This window comes from Halictus rubicundus, chromosome 13 (genome assembly GCF_050948215.1).
Source record: "Halictus rubicundus isolate RS-2024b chromosome 13, iyHalRubi1_principal, whole genome shotgun sequence".
Taxonomy (NCBI): domain Eukaryota; kingdom Metazoa; phylum Arthropoda; class Insecta; order Hymenoptera; family Halictidae; genus Halictus; species Halictus rubicundus.
In genome coordinates, this window is record NC_135161.1 from 9,894,402 (window position 1) to 9,912,794 (window position 18,393).

General features: G+C 45.0%; 1 protein-coding gene across 3 annotated transcripts in view; it reads right to left on the reverse strand.

Moving 5' to 3' along the window:
* Mesr3 (misexpression suppressor of ras 3) overlaps window positions 1-16,006 on the reverse strand; it is a 30,199-nt gene extending 14,193 nt beyond the window's left edge. The window contains exon 1 of one of the 3 annotated variants that reach the window (XM_076798709.1): window positions 15,637-16,006. Coding sequence is in view for 1 of the 3 variants with exons in the window: in XM_076798708.1 (XP_076654823.1) it covers window positions 663-704 (42 nt within the window). In the remaining 2 variants the exon portion in view is untranslated. Of the gene's footprint in view, window positions 1-662; window positions 808-3,975; window positions 3,995-15,636 lie in introns of those variants that run through there. The other 2 variants (XM_076798710.1, XM_076798708.1) reach the window with 2 other exon arrangements.
* Between the last annotated feature and the right edge of the window lie 2,387 nt (window positions 16,007-18,393).

Consider the following 18,393-nt stretch of genomic DNA (forward strand, 5'->3'; position numbering starts at 1 on the left):
CGTACAACGCTCGAGAACAATGACGTGTGCGCGATTACTAGGACTGCTGATCGTGCGATAAGAAACTTTCTTGCTACGAGGACAAAGTCGGAAGCTTGGATTCGAACAATTTCCAACGCGATTGTAAGAAACTTATTGTTACAGTGTGCCCGAACTTATTCAATTAATTTCTGCGAGAAAAATTACAATTAATCCTCGCGGAAAATTGCAATCAATGCTCGCGCAAAATTACAATTAATCCTCGGGCAAAATTGCAATTTTTCTCGCTGAAATGCAAACTAATCTTCAGCTTGTAGCACGCAAATCGAGAACTGTGTATCTGAAAAATTGAAAGTCCAATTTATTTCTGAAACAATTACTTTTTTACAAATCACAGAGTATACAAACGATGAACAATAATATTGCACCAAGTCGGAAATAATATCACTAAATTCTGAAATTATTTTAGTGCCCCTCCAATATTTTATTGCGTTTTATTTTTGCCACGAAAATCCGAAATCAGTATGGAGCTGGAGTCATTAGCGGTTCCTAATTGACGCGAACGCGATAACTCTGATAATTCCTAACGACGTCAACGGTGACTCAAACGATCTTCGCTCGATCGTAGATCGCGATCGCGGGATCTACGACGGATTCTCGTCACGTGGTCGCATCTTACTCACGCGGTTAGTCATCGTTATCGACGTATTCCGATCGCGATCCATTCACGATCCCCACTCGGCCGGCTCCTCCGGGTTCCAGATCCACCGAGATCCGTGACGATCGCTCGCGATCGACGCGATCGACGCGATCTACGCTTGCGAGTACGCGCTGGAAAGGTAAACCGCGATAAAAACCGTGGATTACGTAAGACGATCGGAACAAGCGCAGACGCACAGCGTCGAGCCGCGCCGCTGTGATTTCTGAGCACGAACCAGGAAAATTAACTTGTGTTAATGGCGGTCACGGTTCTCGGAAAATTTCGGAGCGTTGCGTAACCGAGATTTTCCACGAACGATCAGTACCCACGGCCGTGAACGAGACGCGGTCTGTGCATACGCGAGTTTTTCTCGATGACGGCATCCGAGACTTCCGAGATCGACGAGTATTTTTCAACGGAAAATTTCCGAAGTGTTGTCGAAGATATGCCGTTTCGAATGCCGACTCATTTTTTCAATTATGCCCTGTAGTTCCTGAGAAAGAAATTTCCCAAAATCGGCTTCTTTCCTGACTGAGCCACTTCAGAAAATAAGGGGTATTTTACAATTTCTTTTATGAAAGCAGGCGAACCTACCAAGTTGGAATTTTGCACAATTGTTTATCAATGTTTGAAGTACCAGCACAAATTTTTCGAAGGCGGTTTATGAAAAATTGTGGGAGTTATTATAACAAATTAGCATACTTGCACAATTGTTAATAACTTCCGCATTTTTTAATACAATGCTTTATGAAAATTTATGCCACTATTACGAACATATGTACATGTTTTCCAAAAATTAATTCCGAAATACGCTTTTAAAACTAATCGATGTACCTTCCCTGCAGCAGGCATTGGTGGAAGCTAATTAATAACTGCTATAAACTTTGATGGAACGTTTTAAGAAAATTTGTGATATCACTGCGAGCATGCGCGCACAGGCATGCAAAATTTTAGATTGATCGGTCGAACCGTTTTCCAAAAATTAATTCCGAAATACGCTTTCAAAACTAATCGATGTACCTTCCCTGCAGCAGGCATTGGTAGAAGCTAATTAATAACTGCTATAAACTTTGATAGAACGTTTTAAGAAAAATTGTGATGTCACTACGAACACGTGCGCACAGGCATGCAAAATTTTAGATTGATCGGTCGAACCGTTTTCCCAAAATTAATTCTGAAATGGGCACTTAAAACACCAAAGTGTTCGGGGAAGGTATTACATCGACGAAGTTGAGCGTATTACGCGAAGGGACCGAGTAGGTTCGTCCGGAGCTGAACGAACGGGTTGGGGTCTCGCGAGGCCAACTCTGAACGATAACCTCGTGGGTATAGGGAACGGTGACGTCATGCTGCAACAGCCTCGGCAGCGAGGTTCAAACGTCTCGAGACTGTACTCGACTCGACTCGACCCGCCTCGTCGTCGGGTTCCCCTCCTCGGCTACAACCTGTTCCGAGACTCCATCGCGGCGAACTCGCCTCGCGAACCTTCTTCCTCTGCTCCCGAAAAGCTTCTACCAACGCCTCGAAGATGAACCTAAACCCTATCATCATGCTGCGTTAGATCTCCGTAAAAGAACAGACGTAAAACTCGATTCGTACGAACAGCGAATTTCGGAATTAATTTTGGGAAAACGGTCTGGACTACCAATTCAAAATTTTACACGTATGTGCACACATGTTCGCAGTAATAGCACAACTTTTCTCAAGATGTTCCGTCAAATATTACAGGAGTTATTAATTGGCTTCTGTCCATGCTTTGTGCATTAGAGCACAAAAGATTTCTGTTTTAAGGCCGCGTTTGGGAATTAATTTTGGGAAAACGGTCTGACCTGGCAAGCTGAAATTTTATATGTATATGTAGGCATGTTCATGACAATAGCACAAATTTTCTCAAGGTGTTCCGTTAAATATTAGGGGAGTAATTAATTGGCTTCTGTGCATGTCTTGTACATTAGACACCAAAGGTTCCTCTTTTACGGTCACCTTTGGGAATTAATTTTGGGAAAACGATCTGACCTACCAATCTAAAATTTTTAATGAACATGCTCACATGTTCGCAGTAATGGCACAAATTTTCTCAAGGTGTTCCGTTAAAAATTAGGGGAGTAATAAATTCCGTCAATATCGCTTACATTAGAACGCAGAAGACACAGCACACCGATCTGGCACAAGAACGCTAATTCGACTAAACAAAGAGCATGACAGAGGCCATTTGGTGAGTGCATTATTTATGCAATAGATAATCCCCTGTGCAAAGCCCAGGATGTTTCTCGGTGAGTGCAACAGTGAGCATAAATTCGGAGGGATTTCAGCGATTTTTTGGAGCTGGATCTTGATCCGAAAAGAACACGGGCGATTAGGCTCGTAACCTTGCTCGTATCCGCTTCGTTCACGGTCTCCGTTAATCGGGATTCATTGTCGCAGCACGCGTTCGTTTCGTGGACCGCCATGATTCGCGTATTCGCAGAGGTGTGCGAGGCTCGTTGAACAGTCGCGAAAACACAGACAATATCGTATCGCCGGCTGGCCTCAAGAAGCACGAGCGTTATATTATTTTTCGAGGACGATAACGCACGCTCGAGCACGAACTATACGTGACCGGAATGTCGCGCATTCGCATGCGAACCGTGCCACGTCGGATCGCTCAGACTTTTGCCAAATGCTCGCGTTGCAACGAGCAGAATTTTCGCGAAAATCAATTTCAGCCGGCTCGGAGTCCTTGGGAGACAACGGTTAACTTAACAATTTTAAACTATTAGCTTAACAATTGTTCTCCCGAGTTCGGTAAGTCCTTTTGCGAAATGTGAAAGCAAATATTGTCGCAGAAAACAGTTAGGAAGTCGTCGTGCGCCGCACTACGATTTTAAATAAGAACACGCATCGAGTTAATTCGATTTTCAGCGCGTGAGCGCACGCGCTAATGACTGTGCCACATCTCAAAAGAAGCCTAACTCTTTTAGATACGTTAGCCCACAAAATTATAGGAACGCTCGATCGTAACAGAGAAAATATTGCTGCAACTTCGTGGCGCAAAGAAATCTTCAAGTCTGTGCTCGATTCGAACACCGAATTCTCTACTTTCGCGAAATCGGAATTTCGCAGTCTCCCCCGTTCGTTGCGAAAACTTGCCAAGTCAGAAATTTAACGCTATCCGGTATCTATTGTCTTATAAAAATGGCAAGATTAAATTTATTTTTGAGTTTGTGCTGCTTTGACCCGTATGCTTCAACAAAGAAATCTATGGAATCAACTCTCATGAGAGTATCTTTATAGTTATAAAATAAAAAATTTGAGACCAATGGCAGTATTGAAGATTTCCAACGGTGTTTCCTGTTCTCCAGGAAATTCGTCTGCGATTCTCCGCCACGGTTTCCCTGCACCTCGAGCGAAAAGTGTGCCGTCGGCCGGTATTACAATGATCCCAGGTTCGTGACACTGCAATTTTTCAAAAACTCGGTCAGGATTGCGCAAACCCGACCGGGAACGGTCGCACGCGGATAATCTACCGGTCTACGACGAGATTGTGCGCGAACGATTTCGGTAACGGTTCTTAAAAATCCAACGGGAACTAGAGCGAGCACGGCTCGACCCGCGATGACACGGAGCGAAGGAGCAATAAACGTGACAGCTGAAAGCAATTGCGGGCTCGTACACATAAATTACTCTCGATTGGGATGCATTTCCAGCAGCGAGACACCGAGTTTTTGCTGCGCGCGCTCCTCGTTAACGCTAGAACCGCCGTGGTACGAGCACCGCTCCTAAACTGACATACAAAAGTCCCGAGATCCATTAGTTCCTATTAATTCACGCGACAGTCATTTCGTCAGTCGTTCTTAATGATCCTAGCATGAAACGTTCACCAGCGTACTCGTCACAGTTTTCTCGTTAAAATGAGTCCAAACACGATGTAATTCGGAGCACTTTTAGCGGAACCTCTATTATCCGAACTCTCGCGTTAGGATAACCGCGGTTCCATTGTTTCGCGAATTGAACGAGCAAATGCGATCCAAAGTGTGTCGTGTTTGGACTCGTTTTAATCGGAAAAATGTCACGGATGTGCCAGTGGACGTTTCGGAAAGTAAGAAAATTGTTTGGTCACGAACCGATCCAGAAACTGACGACGGAGTTACGGAATCGAACTGTCGAAGATCTCGTGCTCGATCCTCGGCTGTAAGTGATCGCTCCCGGGCAGAAATATTGACGAGCCGGTCGATCGAGAGCAAGGGAGGATGCAGAAGTTGAGAAACAGGACTGCTACAGACCGATCCCATGGATTCGCGCGGGCGCGCGCAAGTTTCGTCTGCCCTCGGCTCTGCCTCGATCCAACCGGATATGGAACAGACTCGCCGGGGCTAAGAGGCATTAACGGAGTAACAGGACCACTAATGATTCATTAGCCGGTGCACCAGGATCGCCACGGTTGACCGTCCGTTGCAGTTCCCGCGGATGCTGCAGGAGACGCGACTTTAAATCAGCTCGACAAACCGACAGAGCGAGTGCGTTCTCCCCCTCTGCCCGGGCTTTAATCGGACGGACTAACGGGCATCATCATATCTGCAAAATATTAAACCCAGTGGACCGGCTGCTCCCGGAAAAATCACTACAGAAATGCAAACCATAAAAACAACATAACAACAATTTTGTTGACATGTTCAAATTCGATGAAACTTGTACCAACATATCCGTGACATTTTCCTGATTAAAATGAGTCCAAACATGACACAGTTCGGAGCACAGTTGCCCGAGTAATCCACGATACAGTGAAGCCTCGATTATCCGAACACTAGTGCCGATTCGTTCGGATAATCGAGGTGCTACTTCAATCGTGATTTGCCGGGGCAAATCTGCTCCGAATTGCGTCGTGTTTGGTCTCGTTTTAATCGGGAAAGTGTGACGAATACGTTGATAAGAGCCTCGTAGGAAAATAATTAACAACAAAATATTTATGGTAAGTAAACGATGTACTGCGGATTTGTACTATGACAGGACTGTGAGTTAGATGATTTTCCGACTATTATATTATTTTCATTAAGATGACTATTGACGAGAAGACCAGACCTGCGACGAATGTTCAAAATTTGGGGATGTTGAAGGGCAGTGTAGCCCTTCGAGAAGCGAATGCTAACAACGGAGTGGCAAACACAGCGGTCGGGAAACGCTTTGAGCGGCGGTTATCGAAACCGGCTGACCCACAAATTGCAAAATCGACCTTGTTCCGGCCCGTCTTCTCGAATAGTCTTCCCGCTTCGAAGGAGGTTTCAGGGTCTTGACACCTGACACTCGGCCCGGCAACGAGGAGGCGAGGCTTCGTTGTATCCGCTTTTTCACAGTGCTTCCAGCTTCTTCTCGCGTGTCTTCTTCTTCTGCCTTTTTTTATTCGCGAGGTTGTCGAGGAGCTTCGCGACCACTCGTTTCCAACGACACGGAAAAGAAACGAGCCACTGGAAAACAAGGCACACACCGTCATTGTCCGCCCGATCCCCGAGGCTGGGGGAACGCAAACCCTTCGGGGCCACCTGCTAAGCGAAGAAGCTTCGAGGAAATCTTGCTAAATGCTGGTGTCCCCCATTATTTCGCAGAGACAATGGACGATCTAGCAAAGTGGTCTCTTCTCGGCGACAAACGATCCACAAAGATAATATCTCGATACATGTTGAGCATCGATTTTTCTGTGTTGTTCGTTTCGATAATTGAGTTCCTTGAGAACATTTTTAGAAAAAATTTCATCCGAATATTCGCGTAATCACGGAAATTGTGGGACTCTTTGTGGAAAGAGAATCTCGAACTAGAATCTTTAACAAATAATTGAATGGATAATTTATTATTTTCTTGTGAAACTTTCACCGGCGTGTTCGCGAGGCTTTTCCGATTAAAACGAGTCCAAACATGACATACTTCGGAGCATGTTTACAGTGATTTCTCTATATATGTCGCCAAGGACTTGATGATAAACGTCGCGAGATTATCCCCACTCCTGGACGATACAGGACGCTGGCAGGACCCGTGTTGTTGATATATATCGAACATTCACTGTACTAGTTTGATACACGTCAGAGTGGTCTACACTCGGTTCCACCGATGAGTTCGGATAATCGAGGTTCCACTGTATCGCGAATTACACGGGTAAATGCCGATCCGAATGGTGTCGTGTTTGGGCTCGTTTTAATCAGGAAAACGTCACGAATGCGACGATGAAGGCAGCTTCGAGTTTTAAAAACAGCTATCGATTTAACAAACGTGGGGGAGGACGATTGAAAGCAGAGCTGACAGTGGAACCGATTGGAGGGACGATTCCCAGAGTGAGATAATTCGATCTGCTCGGTTCGAGGAGTCTGCCCGGTGATTTCCGACGCAACGGGAATCGAAGCGATCGGCGGCTGGTCGTTTTCATCGATCGGACCCGTTCGACGGGGAAACGGAACGAGTGTGCGGTCTATAGTGATTCACGAGCATCCAGGGAACCCTGATTTCACCTGTCGCTTGGGGATAAGAATGTGGAGCGGAGATTGCGAGTGGGAGTAGACCAGTTTTTGCAGGAGACGAGGAGAAGCGGGGTGGGGGGAGAAGAAGGAAATAATTCCTCGTTGTTGTTTCTCGAAACGAAGCTGGACGACACCTCAAGAGAGAGAGAGCACCGTTCAGGATCAGCTTCGAAAATCGGCGATGCTCGTTTCATTTCTCTCGAGACGCCGCTCCGCGTCGGTGCAGGAGGCATCGTCGCGAAACCGGTTTAATTCCGCGCCGATTAATCTCCGAGCGTGTGCGTGTTCGCGCGGAGAGTCCTTCGAGAATAAGCTCCGGCTTTAGGTGGACGATTATTCTCCCGCGAGCGTGACGCCAGCCCGTTGTGTAAGAAGAAGAAAAAACGAAGGAAACGCGAAGAAGAAGCCTCGAGGAGACGCGAAGATACGCGCGCTGGGAAAGACGCGTTCACACGGATCTCGTTTCTGCCGACCTCCTTCGAGTTCCTTCCGACTGGAAAATACGTGCACGCGTCACCCTTTGTTTTATCCCTTTCCCTCTCCCTCCGACCAAACGCAGGGCCCCGGCCACCTCGAACCGGAAAAATCTTACGGTCGGGTTCAACTCGGATTTTCCTCGTTTGTTTCCGTAAGAGTGCAGAAAGTGTGCGAACGAAAAATCATGAAAATTCACCGCACCTCGCACACATACTGCGCGTATCGGTGCAAATCGTTACGCTTTTATCCGGCGTAATTATTCCGGTAACACATATTTCTCCGATATTGTTATTCAATTAATTCAAACGAGTCTTTCACCCGATAAAATTCCGCAGAATTGTGGAACCCGTCGATGATTCATTTACGTCGGACAAACACTTCTGCCCGAGCCCCACTTGATCATTATTTCAGCGGTCAAACTATGCGAAACTCGATGCGCAACATGGTGATCGCTTTCCGATAACGGAAACCTGTAACCGAGAACTATTACCGATAATTTCAGCGACGCCGCAAAACGCGCGAAAAACAGCCGCCGACATTGTTCGACAAACTGCCGCGTGATCGACAATCGATTAGCTAGCTCGCCACAACTAAAACAAGAGAGCCTCTGTTATGTCGACGGAAAGCGACAATTTCATGGGACTAGTACATGATTTACGCATTTTTTTATACGCGGAAAAACAGCTTTCGAGAATCTCAAGGTGGGGGTTGGAAAATCTTTCAGGCTTGGTAACGCGAAAATTAGATCGTAATAAAAGATAGGAAAATTATTTGGATTTTATAAAATTCATAAGTTGTAAAATCATAGGTGGCGCCCACAATTTGGATAAAGAAAAGAGTATTTGGGGGTGAAAACACCCCTCAAAGGCGGAGGTTGAAAAATCTTTCAAGCTCGATAAATCGAAAATTAGCAGAGATGGAAAAGAAAGATACCTATAAAAATTATTTGGATTTTCGTAAGGAATAATATGGCGGACGCAAAGTTTGAATAAAATCATAGGTGGCGCCACGATTGGGGGAGTAATTTCCAAAATCCTATTTTTCCGCTGATAAAAGACAGATTTCGGGGGTGAAATTACCCCACGAAGCCGGGGGTTGGAAAATCCCTCAAGCTCGATAACTCGAAAATTAATAACAATTATTTGGGTTTTCATGGGGAATAGTGGCGCCACGGTTTGGATAAAAAACAGTTTTCGGAGGTGAAATTAACCCTCGAAGCCGGGGGATGGAAAATCTTTCAAGCTCGATAACTCGAAACCTAGCAAAAATTAAAAAACAAGACACATTCGAAAATTATTTGGATTTTCATAGGGAGTAATAATGGTGAAAGCGAAATTTGAATGAAGTCGTAGATGGCGCCACAATTTGTGGGCAGGGTAATTTCCGAAAATCGGATTTCCCACTAATAAAAAAAAATTCATGTCAAATATATTTGGCTGAACTATAAAAGCGTGCAAAGCTTCGTCAAATTGCTGACGTTCCTTGCAAGGGTTGGCAGAGAGCCTGGCGTTCGAAGGGGGCCGAATCTCAAGGTCTCGCGGTTCGAGGATTAGGCGAAGGAAGAGGAGGGAAAAATCCTGTTGACAGACCGCAGGCTGCTCTGGCCCAGTGACTTTTCCTTGACCGAGTTCACCTGGCGCGCTGCCAGCCGGCCAAACTTCCGAGAACGAGCAAGATCGACTTTCCATTTCCGTGACAGAGAGCCCAGCATCGCGAACCTTGCACTTTCTTCGTTGCACGAGTCGCAAAACGGAAAACGGTCCCATCCGAGTGCGCCTCTCGAGAGAAAGGTGAACACGGTAGAACAGACCGGACGAACGGTCGATGAACCGAGCGACTTGGGACCTGAGGCCCTCAGGCCCTTCGTGGGCCTCTTCTTGCGCCTACTCCGCCTCGAAAATTCTCTGTACCGGCCCACCGGAGCCCCGACAACCTGGGCCCATGATACTATTCCCAGAAAATGGTAAACCGAATTTCTGAAACCCTTGCGGACGAGGATTTTTTGGAAATTGGACAATTTTCTTTGGAAAACATTTTCTTTCTTTTCTTCAATTCTAGAACAAAATGAATAATCAGAGACGAAATTAAGTGGACACCCTTTAGAATCTAATAACTTTTTCCAAGTTGGAATAAACGATTTGACTTTTTTTTCTAATGTTAAAACAATTAGTTTACCGTATATTATAATGAAGGGCGCACAAAATTTGAATAAGTCCTGTTATTTTCATAAGGTAAAATATTTAATAAATTATTTATTAAATACTGTTTACGTACTATTTAAATATTACTTACTATTAATTATTAATCGTTTAGCATCGCGTCGACTGCTGGTATTAACAGCGGATTTCGTCAATTCACGACAAAAACGGACAAGTGAAAACGAAACTGTGGACGTTTAAAAAGGCTGTTAATAAAATAATCATTTTCGTCCGGATGAAATAATTGGAAGAATAAATACATTTTTATTTTTCACGAAGTTTGCAGCCCAGGCTGCGTGTCTCGAATTCGTCGTCCGACACGTGGAACGAGGAAACGCGCTCGATTTTCGCGGTCGGAGAAATCGAGGATCTAGGATTTCGCGGGTGCAGTGACCGTGCAATTTTCCGGATATCCGCCGGCTGTTACGAGCAACCGAAACTCGTCGATCCCGTTCACCCACGACACTGAAAGTTACCAACAGAGAAATCGGTGCGCCGCGATTTTGCTATCCCCGGACGTAACTCGATCTAGCAGGTGGCCGTGACAGAACAAACGAAAATCGCTCTCTTTTATCCGGTGAAACATCCTCCCTGACACTCCACGTTCCTAACTGTTCTCCAATATCATCTGACCAGACTTGTTCCACCGATTAGTTGAGATAATTGAGTCTCAACAGGCTCGTATTAATCCGCCTTTGTTAGCACATTTGTCATTTAGGTCATTTTTTAGATTATTATTTTTTGATTTCTTCGTGAAACTTATACCAATATATTCGTGACATTTTTCCGATTCACATGAGTCCAAACACGATACAATTCGGAGCATATGTGCTTGTTCAATTCACCGTAAAGTGGAACCTCTATTATCCGAACACGAGATTTTGGATAGTCGAGATTTTGTCGTATCGCAAATTAAACAGGCAAACGTGATCCGAACAGTGTCGTGTTTGGACTCATTTTAATCGGAAAAATGTGACGAATGTACTGGTAAAAGTTTGACAAATATAACAATCAACCAGGAAATGTTGTCACTGTATTAGTTCCAGAGATACATACAATCCTGTATCGTGTTACATTTTTCAACGACCGAGCTTCTCGAGGAGTATACCTCGCGGTAGTGGCGATAAATTTTTCACAAATATCGAGCACGTTTTTTTCACACTATCGAGGCGTTACTATGTTCACAAAGGGCGGGGCGGATAAAGCGTTACACAAACTATCGTCCACGACGCCATCGCAGATATCAGCTTGAAAACGTTGAGGCGATAAACGATGGTAAAAAGCCAACGATCTACAGGGTAAGATCTACAAGGTAAAATCTACAGGGTAAAATCTTGGGGTGATTTCCTTAGGGGTGTAAAGCACCCCCGTTAGAAGACGTTACCAAAGCCGCCAACTCTAATTTTTCTTGATCCGCTTCCTCAAAAAATGCTCTAATACTTTGCCGTGTTAATGGACGTCAATTAAATTAAATAATTCTCTCAAAATAAATATTTCCATAAAACAGAGCGTACTTTAAGGTTGGTTTCCAATTCACCAATTCGGGAGAATCAACCAGTTCAATCTCGAAGTAATTTTAGCGTAATCTAAGGCCACTATCGACGAGCGGAGATCGCACTATCATAAGTTCTCGGTGGAGCGACGACGTTTTTCTTGTTTGACGAACGACTTAAAGGAGAACACTTGTGCACACAGTCACGCTCACGCGTTTCCATTTATTTTTACGCCTTTCGCGTTATCGGCATCGGCGCGCTCGTTGTGTCTATCTTATCGCGTCAGAAAATCCACGTGAACGGTGCTCCGTTGCAGCCACGTGGAAACGCGTCTGCCGACGAGGCTCGTTCCCGAGCAGATCAACGTTGAAAACTCGCCTGAACGCTCGGGTTCACGATTAGCAAAAGCGTCGGACACGTGGAGATTAAAAAAAAAAGGAAGAAAGTTCTTGCAAAAATTTACCTGTTTCCGAGCAGTGGACAAAAGTGAAAGAAAATGGAGTGTAAAATTTACAAGTTGTGCGCTATTGTAAAGTACTATTAAACAAACCGTAGATTTTAATACTGCCCACAAGTTTGTCCGAATTTTCCAATTTGTTGTCGAAAGGTGACATTTTTTCGAGGAATTTAGACTCGCGCGAGAAAGGAGGGAATTTCTACGTGGTTTCCTGGAATCGATGTAAACAATTTTTGCGTGCGATATGTAGTTATTCCAAGAAATCTGAGTACACACAAAATTGAAGAACAACTAAATTTTCAAAAATGGCCCGCATTCGAAATGCTGTAGCTCCATTCGTTCTGGTCTCATTCTAAAACTAGAATCTTCTACTTTCGACACGCGGTGTTCTCGACAAAATTTTTTCAGTGTATGCAACGGGCGAGCATACTTTTTTGCCTCGAAAATTTTGCAAATGGAAACCGCGAGGCGTTAAGAAATCCGTTTGACCAACGAAACCAACGTAGATCGGAGTCTCACCAGGTTGAACACGTCGATCGTTTCGAAAGGAAGGAAAATTTCGCTCGAAAATTCGCGGATCCGATTGCGATAGTGATCGCGAGCGTGTCTCTCGTACGGGTCCCGCGTTCACCTGACACACTAATCCAATTTCCGTGCGTGCCATTCGCGATTCCATTCCGCGTTTCTCTTTCCTTCGCTCGTTGTTCCTCGATTCGCGCTGCCGGCAATAGGCAACTGCCACACGAAAGAACAGACCGAACGCACAGGTGCAATTCCTATCGCGCGGCTGCACTCGATGCACCCAAATGCAATCAACGGACCGCGAATCTTCGCGAATTTCCGTTCCCGTGGCTTACTTCACCGATCCTCTAGCCGTGGCATTCCTTGAAACGCGGACACCGAAGCTTTTCTCCAGAACTGTGAAATATTGCTCATTCGACTAATCTTAATCTTCCAATTTTCTCACAATTCTCCTTAATATTTCCCATTTCAGATTTTCTCGAATAGCTACAGCGTTGCCGAACTACGGTGAATTCGCGATATATGTCGCCGACGCCTGGATGACAAATGTCGCGGAATTATCCCCACTACCGCCTCGGGAGAACTCGGTCGCCGAGCAGTGTAACATAATACCGGTTATCGGAATTATGTCATATTTGGTATTATTTTCGTCGGAAAAATGCCACGAATATGTCGGTGAAAGTCCCATAAAAAAAAATGGTGAAAACTAAGATGACGTCGACAGCATTTGCCGCTATGACTTCGACTAATAAAGCATAGGACGAATGTATTTACAGTCCTCGGCGGCGAGCATCGCTGTCCTCTTCTATGTTCGGCGCAGATCAAAGAATAAACGTCACCAAGACCCATATTGCTGACATATATCGAGAATTCACTGTACAGTGCTCGACGTGACCTCCATGCGTGACCATTAATTCGATGAAACGTCTCGTACCCTTTACGTGAGAACGGTTGAAAAATTTGTTTAATTAATTTGTAGAAATTCGTAAATTTTCGACTAGTTGCCGACGTTGGCAATGAATGCGTTAAAAACGAAAGACGATTGTTCTTTTGGACTGTCGCGAGACGCGTATCTGCCGAGGACGACGACGAAAATGAGCGGTAAGAAACTGTCGCGAAAAGTAGGCGAACCCGTCGTCGCCGGATCGATGCGAGTCGGTTGTTTTCCGTTCGTGAAAGCCGAGGAAAGTGGTTCTCGAGGGTGGCAGCGGTCGTATAATGGACTAGACCCCGGTCTCTTTTGAATTATGCGACACGCGCACCGTTAACGAACGCTTTGATGCCTTTGTTGGCGGAAACTGCGCGCGAAAACACGGAACCCATCGGGCCGGAAGTCTTCGGGTACGCGCGTGCGGGGGCGGACCTGCCGAATGCTCGAAATAATTCGCAAAGAGGACGGGGGATGCGCACAGGTGTCTGCCCTCGTCTGGGACCATGCACCCCGGACGATCGAACGAGCGAACGGAACAACGGGAACTTTCCAAATTTCTTCCGACAACGGGACACAAAGCACCGGCAATTAGAGCGGGCTGGGCCGGGCCGGAAACTAAAAGGAAAGTTGCCTAATGTGCCGAGGTTATTTTCAGTTAAAACTTTGCATTTATAGCTTCTAGATTACGTATTAGATGGATTATTTAATGTATTTCCATGAATCACTCCATCTCATTCTTTAAATATTTTTCTTTCGATATTTATTTAGGTTCAACCGTCCAAACGATTGTATATTAAAATAGGGACTTAGATACGTATTCCGGAATTTTTGTAGATTTTTTGAATGCCTAGAACGGTAGAAAAAATCGCCTAAACTAACCTAAGCCAGACGTAGGGTTAAATAACTAGAACCCTTTGATCTCCACATACATGTATCGAAAACAGGGTGTCCCTAGTATGGGTATAAAATACCGAATATATTTTTGAAATTTTCTCGAAATTTTTTTTATTCGACTGTAGATTGAACTGTTCATATGCGGACATTCAGGAGTTCAATGACGTCGTTGGTTCGGATAATCGAGGCTCCACCATACCGTGGATCAAACGAACACACACGCCGAAGTATGTCGTGTGGTCTCATTTCAATCAGGAAAATATCACAAGTATAGCTGAAAGTTTCATTGTAAAAAAAGGTCATTGAAAGTTTAGTCTACTTTTGCCGAGAAACGAACGTGGCAAAAAATTCAATTTGTATCTCGACCGCGCGAGATAAGCGAGGTCGTAAATGAATCGAGAGGCGGCTCGATTGTTTCGACTCTTATCGCAGTGTTTACTTCGACCGTAGCACCTTGGACACAAACGGGTAATTGGCTTCTTTGAAATCGGTACGATACTCGAGAAATTCTCGAAACCTGTATCAATCGTCTATTCGATCATTGTCAATGAAATGAAAACAGAACTGCCCAGCCCGAGAAAAATCGCGACAAATTCGGTATGCAAAACAGCCATAAAGAATGACCTCTACCGGGCCAGTTGCGATTTTCTCAAGATTTTAGTTTCTTGCTAACATGTACATACTCGAAAAAAAAAAATTTGTTGAATAATTGACGGGTCCCGTAATCCGAAATTATTAGACGTCGTTACTGGGGGGGTGACTCTCGTTGGTTAACTATCGAAGTTGCTATTGACCATTAACCCTCGGAGGACCGGGGTCACTGTAGCTACAGGCCCAGGGTGGCAAAACTTGTAAATTTAGATATAAATTCTCCGCAAAGAAAATTCAAATTATCCACGGAAAAATGCTATCTGCGGGTGAAGAGGTCATGGACCATGGACACAGAGAGATGGTGAAACAATCGCAACGATTTTTCTGTAAAGAAGAGCCGAAAATATGAACGCTACAACGTGCGCAGCGGGGTCACTGACGAGTCCAAATCGGAGACCGGGGACGGAGCGTACGTTTCCTTTTCCTTGGCGCGGCACGCAGCAGTTCGACGGAGATCTGCGGCGAACGGAGGCTGAATGTCCGTAGCAGAAACGGTCGGTGGAGGTCGAGAGCTACTTCGCGGTTCCGTGTGCGCGAAACGTCCGCGAAATCCAGCTCGTGTTCGTGATACCAGTTGCGGGACGGCGCGTAGGCTATTCGATTGGCTCTGCTTGCGTCACGATTCGGCGTACTCGTACAGTTGTCCCGTGTGTGTGACAGGACAGCTTTCTCCGCGATGCGGGCGGATGCGCGTTTCGAATCGCTCCCGAGATCACAATGTTATACCGGTACCAACACGCGCGCGGACACGTAGACAGAGAGAGAGAGAGAGAGAGCGAGAAAGAGAGAGAGAGAGAAAGAGAGAGAATACACAAAGAGACACGATACACGTAAAGAAATTAGGGTACTCACAGAGGTTCGCGAGCGATGAACGAGCCGCAGTCCGCAAACTGATGCAGAGGAGAATCGAGTGGGCAGATCGGGATCAAACACGAGGATCGAGGAGCATGGTGACCCGATCCGGATATGATCCTTTTTGAGATGAGAGATCGGCTAAACACTTGGTGACGCGAAGAGGTCGTCGGGACGATGCTACGCGCGCGACGGCCGCCAGCAGACTGAGGATGGCTCGCGAGCCGCGCGACGCTCGGGGCTCGGCTCCCGGCTCCGGAGCTGGTCGGGCACACAAGTGGCCACGAGAAAGCACGAGCGGGCACGAGCGGGCACGAAGAGCCGCGCGGAACGATGCACGGTGCACTCTGGTTGCCCCGCGCAGCTCTAACCCGTATGCACTGCACAGGATGCACCTTCCCCGTGCAATTAAATGCGGCCGCTCCTTCCTCCCTCTCGTCCTTCCGCCCTTCGCGCGACGACGTGTCCTCGGCTCGATGCACGAGCGTCCACGGCTCGTCCTGTCTGCGATCCCGACGCTGCAACAACGCCGAGACGAGTGCATCGGGACCAGACGTCCGGTACAAATTAACGCTGAACCTACCAGAGCGGTCACATGACCGCCTTTGAGACTTTAATCAAAATTGTTTTCATTTTTCTCGAACTTAACGCTGAACCCTGCCACGCGCGGTCAAATGACCGTTTTTGAAATTTCGTTTAGAATTTCTCGTACACAACGTTGCTGCATCGCTTTTCCTACTAATACACATACAACTTTCTTTATTCTTTACTTTCCGAAAAAATTTCATAGCATGTCTTTCTATAGTAACCCTTTGCACTCGAGTGGTGACTCTGAAGCACCACTAGAAATTGTTGTGGCATTATTTCAAAGAAATTACAAAGAATATTACAATGTATTTGCTACATTACAAAATTTGTATTTAACAGATTACTAAACATTTACATATTACATGTGGAAATCGGATCAGTTTCGTATGTATAAAACGAAAATATTCTAAAACGGAAGAAAATTCTCGTTTTATAATGAAAATAGCGTCGAGTGCAAAGGGTTAAATAATAGTGTAGCAATTTTTAGTGGCGCCTTAGAGTCGCCATTCGAGTGATAAGGGTTAACGCTAAACCTACCACGGTCAAAACGACCGATTTTATATTTTACAATTATTGAAACTATGAAAATTCATTTATGGAAAACTGTAGAACAAATTTCCTTGTCCAAGCATTAATTGCAGACAATCTCAATAAGGGTTGCCAAGGGTTAAGATACATTTTTTTTTGAGGCGGACATTTGACCGCTCATGGTAGGATTAGGTACACATGAAATGTCGGTAGGTTTAGTGTTAATCTGAAAAATGATATTGGATCGGTGCAACGGTAATTGCACGTTTTTGTCTTGAACTTTAACACTATTTCTCTACCACGGTTTTACATACGTGTTTTATGGGGAACGTTGATAGATCTTTCGTAGTTGGGTAAAAAGAAAGTATGATAAATATTCCCGGATTCCCCCTGTATATCGTAAGCATAACTTAGAGAGAAATACGCACGAAATAAGTTCAAGGAAGTGAATATGACAATCAGACCGCGGATTTTGTGCATTTATGACAAAAATGAGTAGGCGCAATTTAAAAAAGTGTAATATTAACGTACTACTATTATTAATGAAATAAATGTTTACTTAGCTCCTGTATCTTGTAATTGATGCATACAAATTTTATTTTGCATAAAGATCTAATGATAATATAGAGAATTTTCTGTTTGTTGTTGTCTTCAAGGTCTTTTGAAGGTCTATCGGTAAGGTAGAGTGACTACATTACCGTCAAAAATGGTTTCACGTACTTCAAGTTTTCGTCCTTATATAAGAATGTTTTGTCGCTGGTAAAGGGCTCAATCGGAAGAGGAAGGTTCAATCTAGTACACGCTGGTCAGGAGTTGCCGAGATTATGCAGATATTTGGTAACATACGCGTTAGAAGTAGGCCAAAAATTGACGATGTGCATGCCGTGGAATCCAAGCATTTTTATGCCATCGGATGAGTTTTCTGGATGAAATCGAGAACAGCGCGCGCTAGAAAATATCTCCAGCTACAAATTTAGCTAAATTTTGTCTTGATTCTCTGCGAAATAAAGCGAAAACCTTGAAGCACGTTTCTGGCGAGTCAGAATTCATAAGATCGATAATACAGAGCAAAAAATGTGACAAGTTCAGTCACAGACTGAAGACCCGTCGGATCAAGACTAAGACGGATCTTAAGTCTGTGAATGGAAATTATTAATGAAAAAGTCACGTGACTATCCCGGGCCCTTAAGAGGTTACATGAAGAAGTCAGAATTCAGTAATTTTCTATGAAAACGTTTCTATAATTTCGATCACTGTGAAATAGAAGACCGGTCATTGTGGCCGTGGTAGGTTTAGTGTTAAAGCGTTCGTTTAGACAGCCGCGTTTCCATGGTGTATTGGTCCGATCGTTGTGAAAAAGTCGCCGCGGGGAACCGAGAAGCGAACGCCGCCGATTTGTCCGGGAAAGTATCGTGCTAACGCGCGTCTCCGTTCGAGACCCGGTGCGAAACGTTAACGAAAGAACGCTCGTAATAGGAAAGTGAAAAGAAACCGCGATGTATCGTGGCGTACGGTAATTTCGTTCGACGATCAGGAATAACGATACCTCTCGTCGCGCTCGCGCGAGAATCGTTTTATACGAAGAAAGCTTCGACGGAACGGATAATGGCCGGAACGTGTAGCCATCGGGTTCGTTAGCCT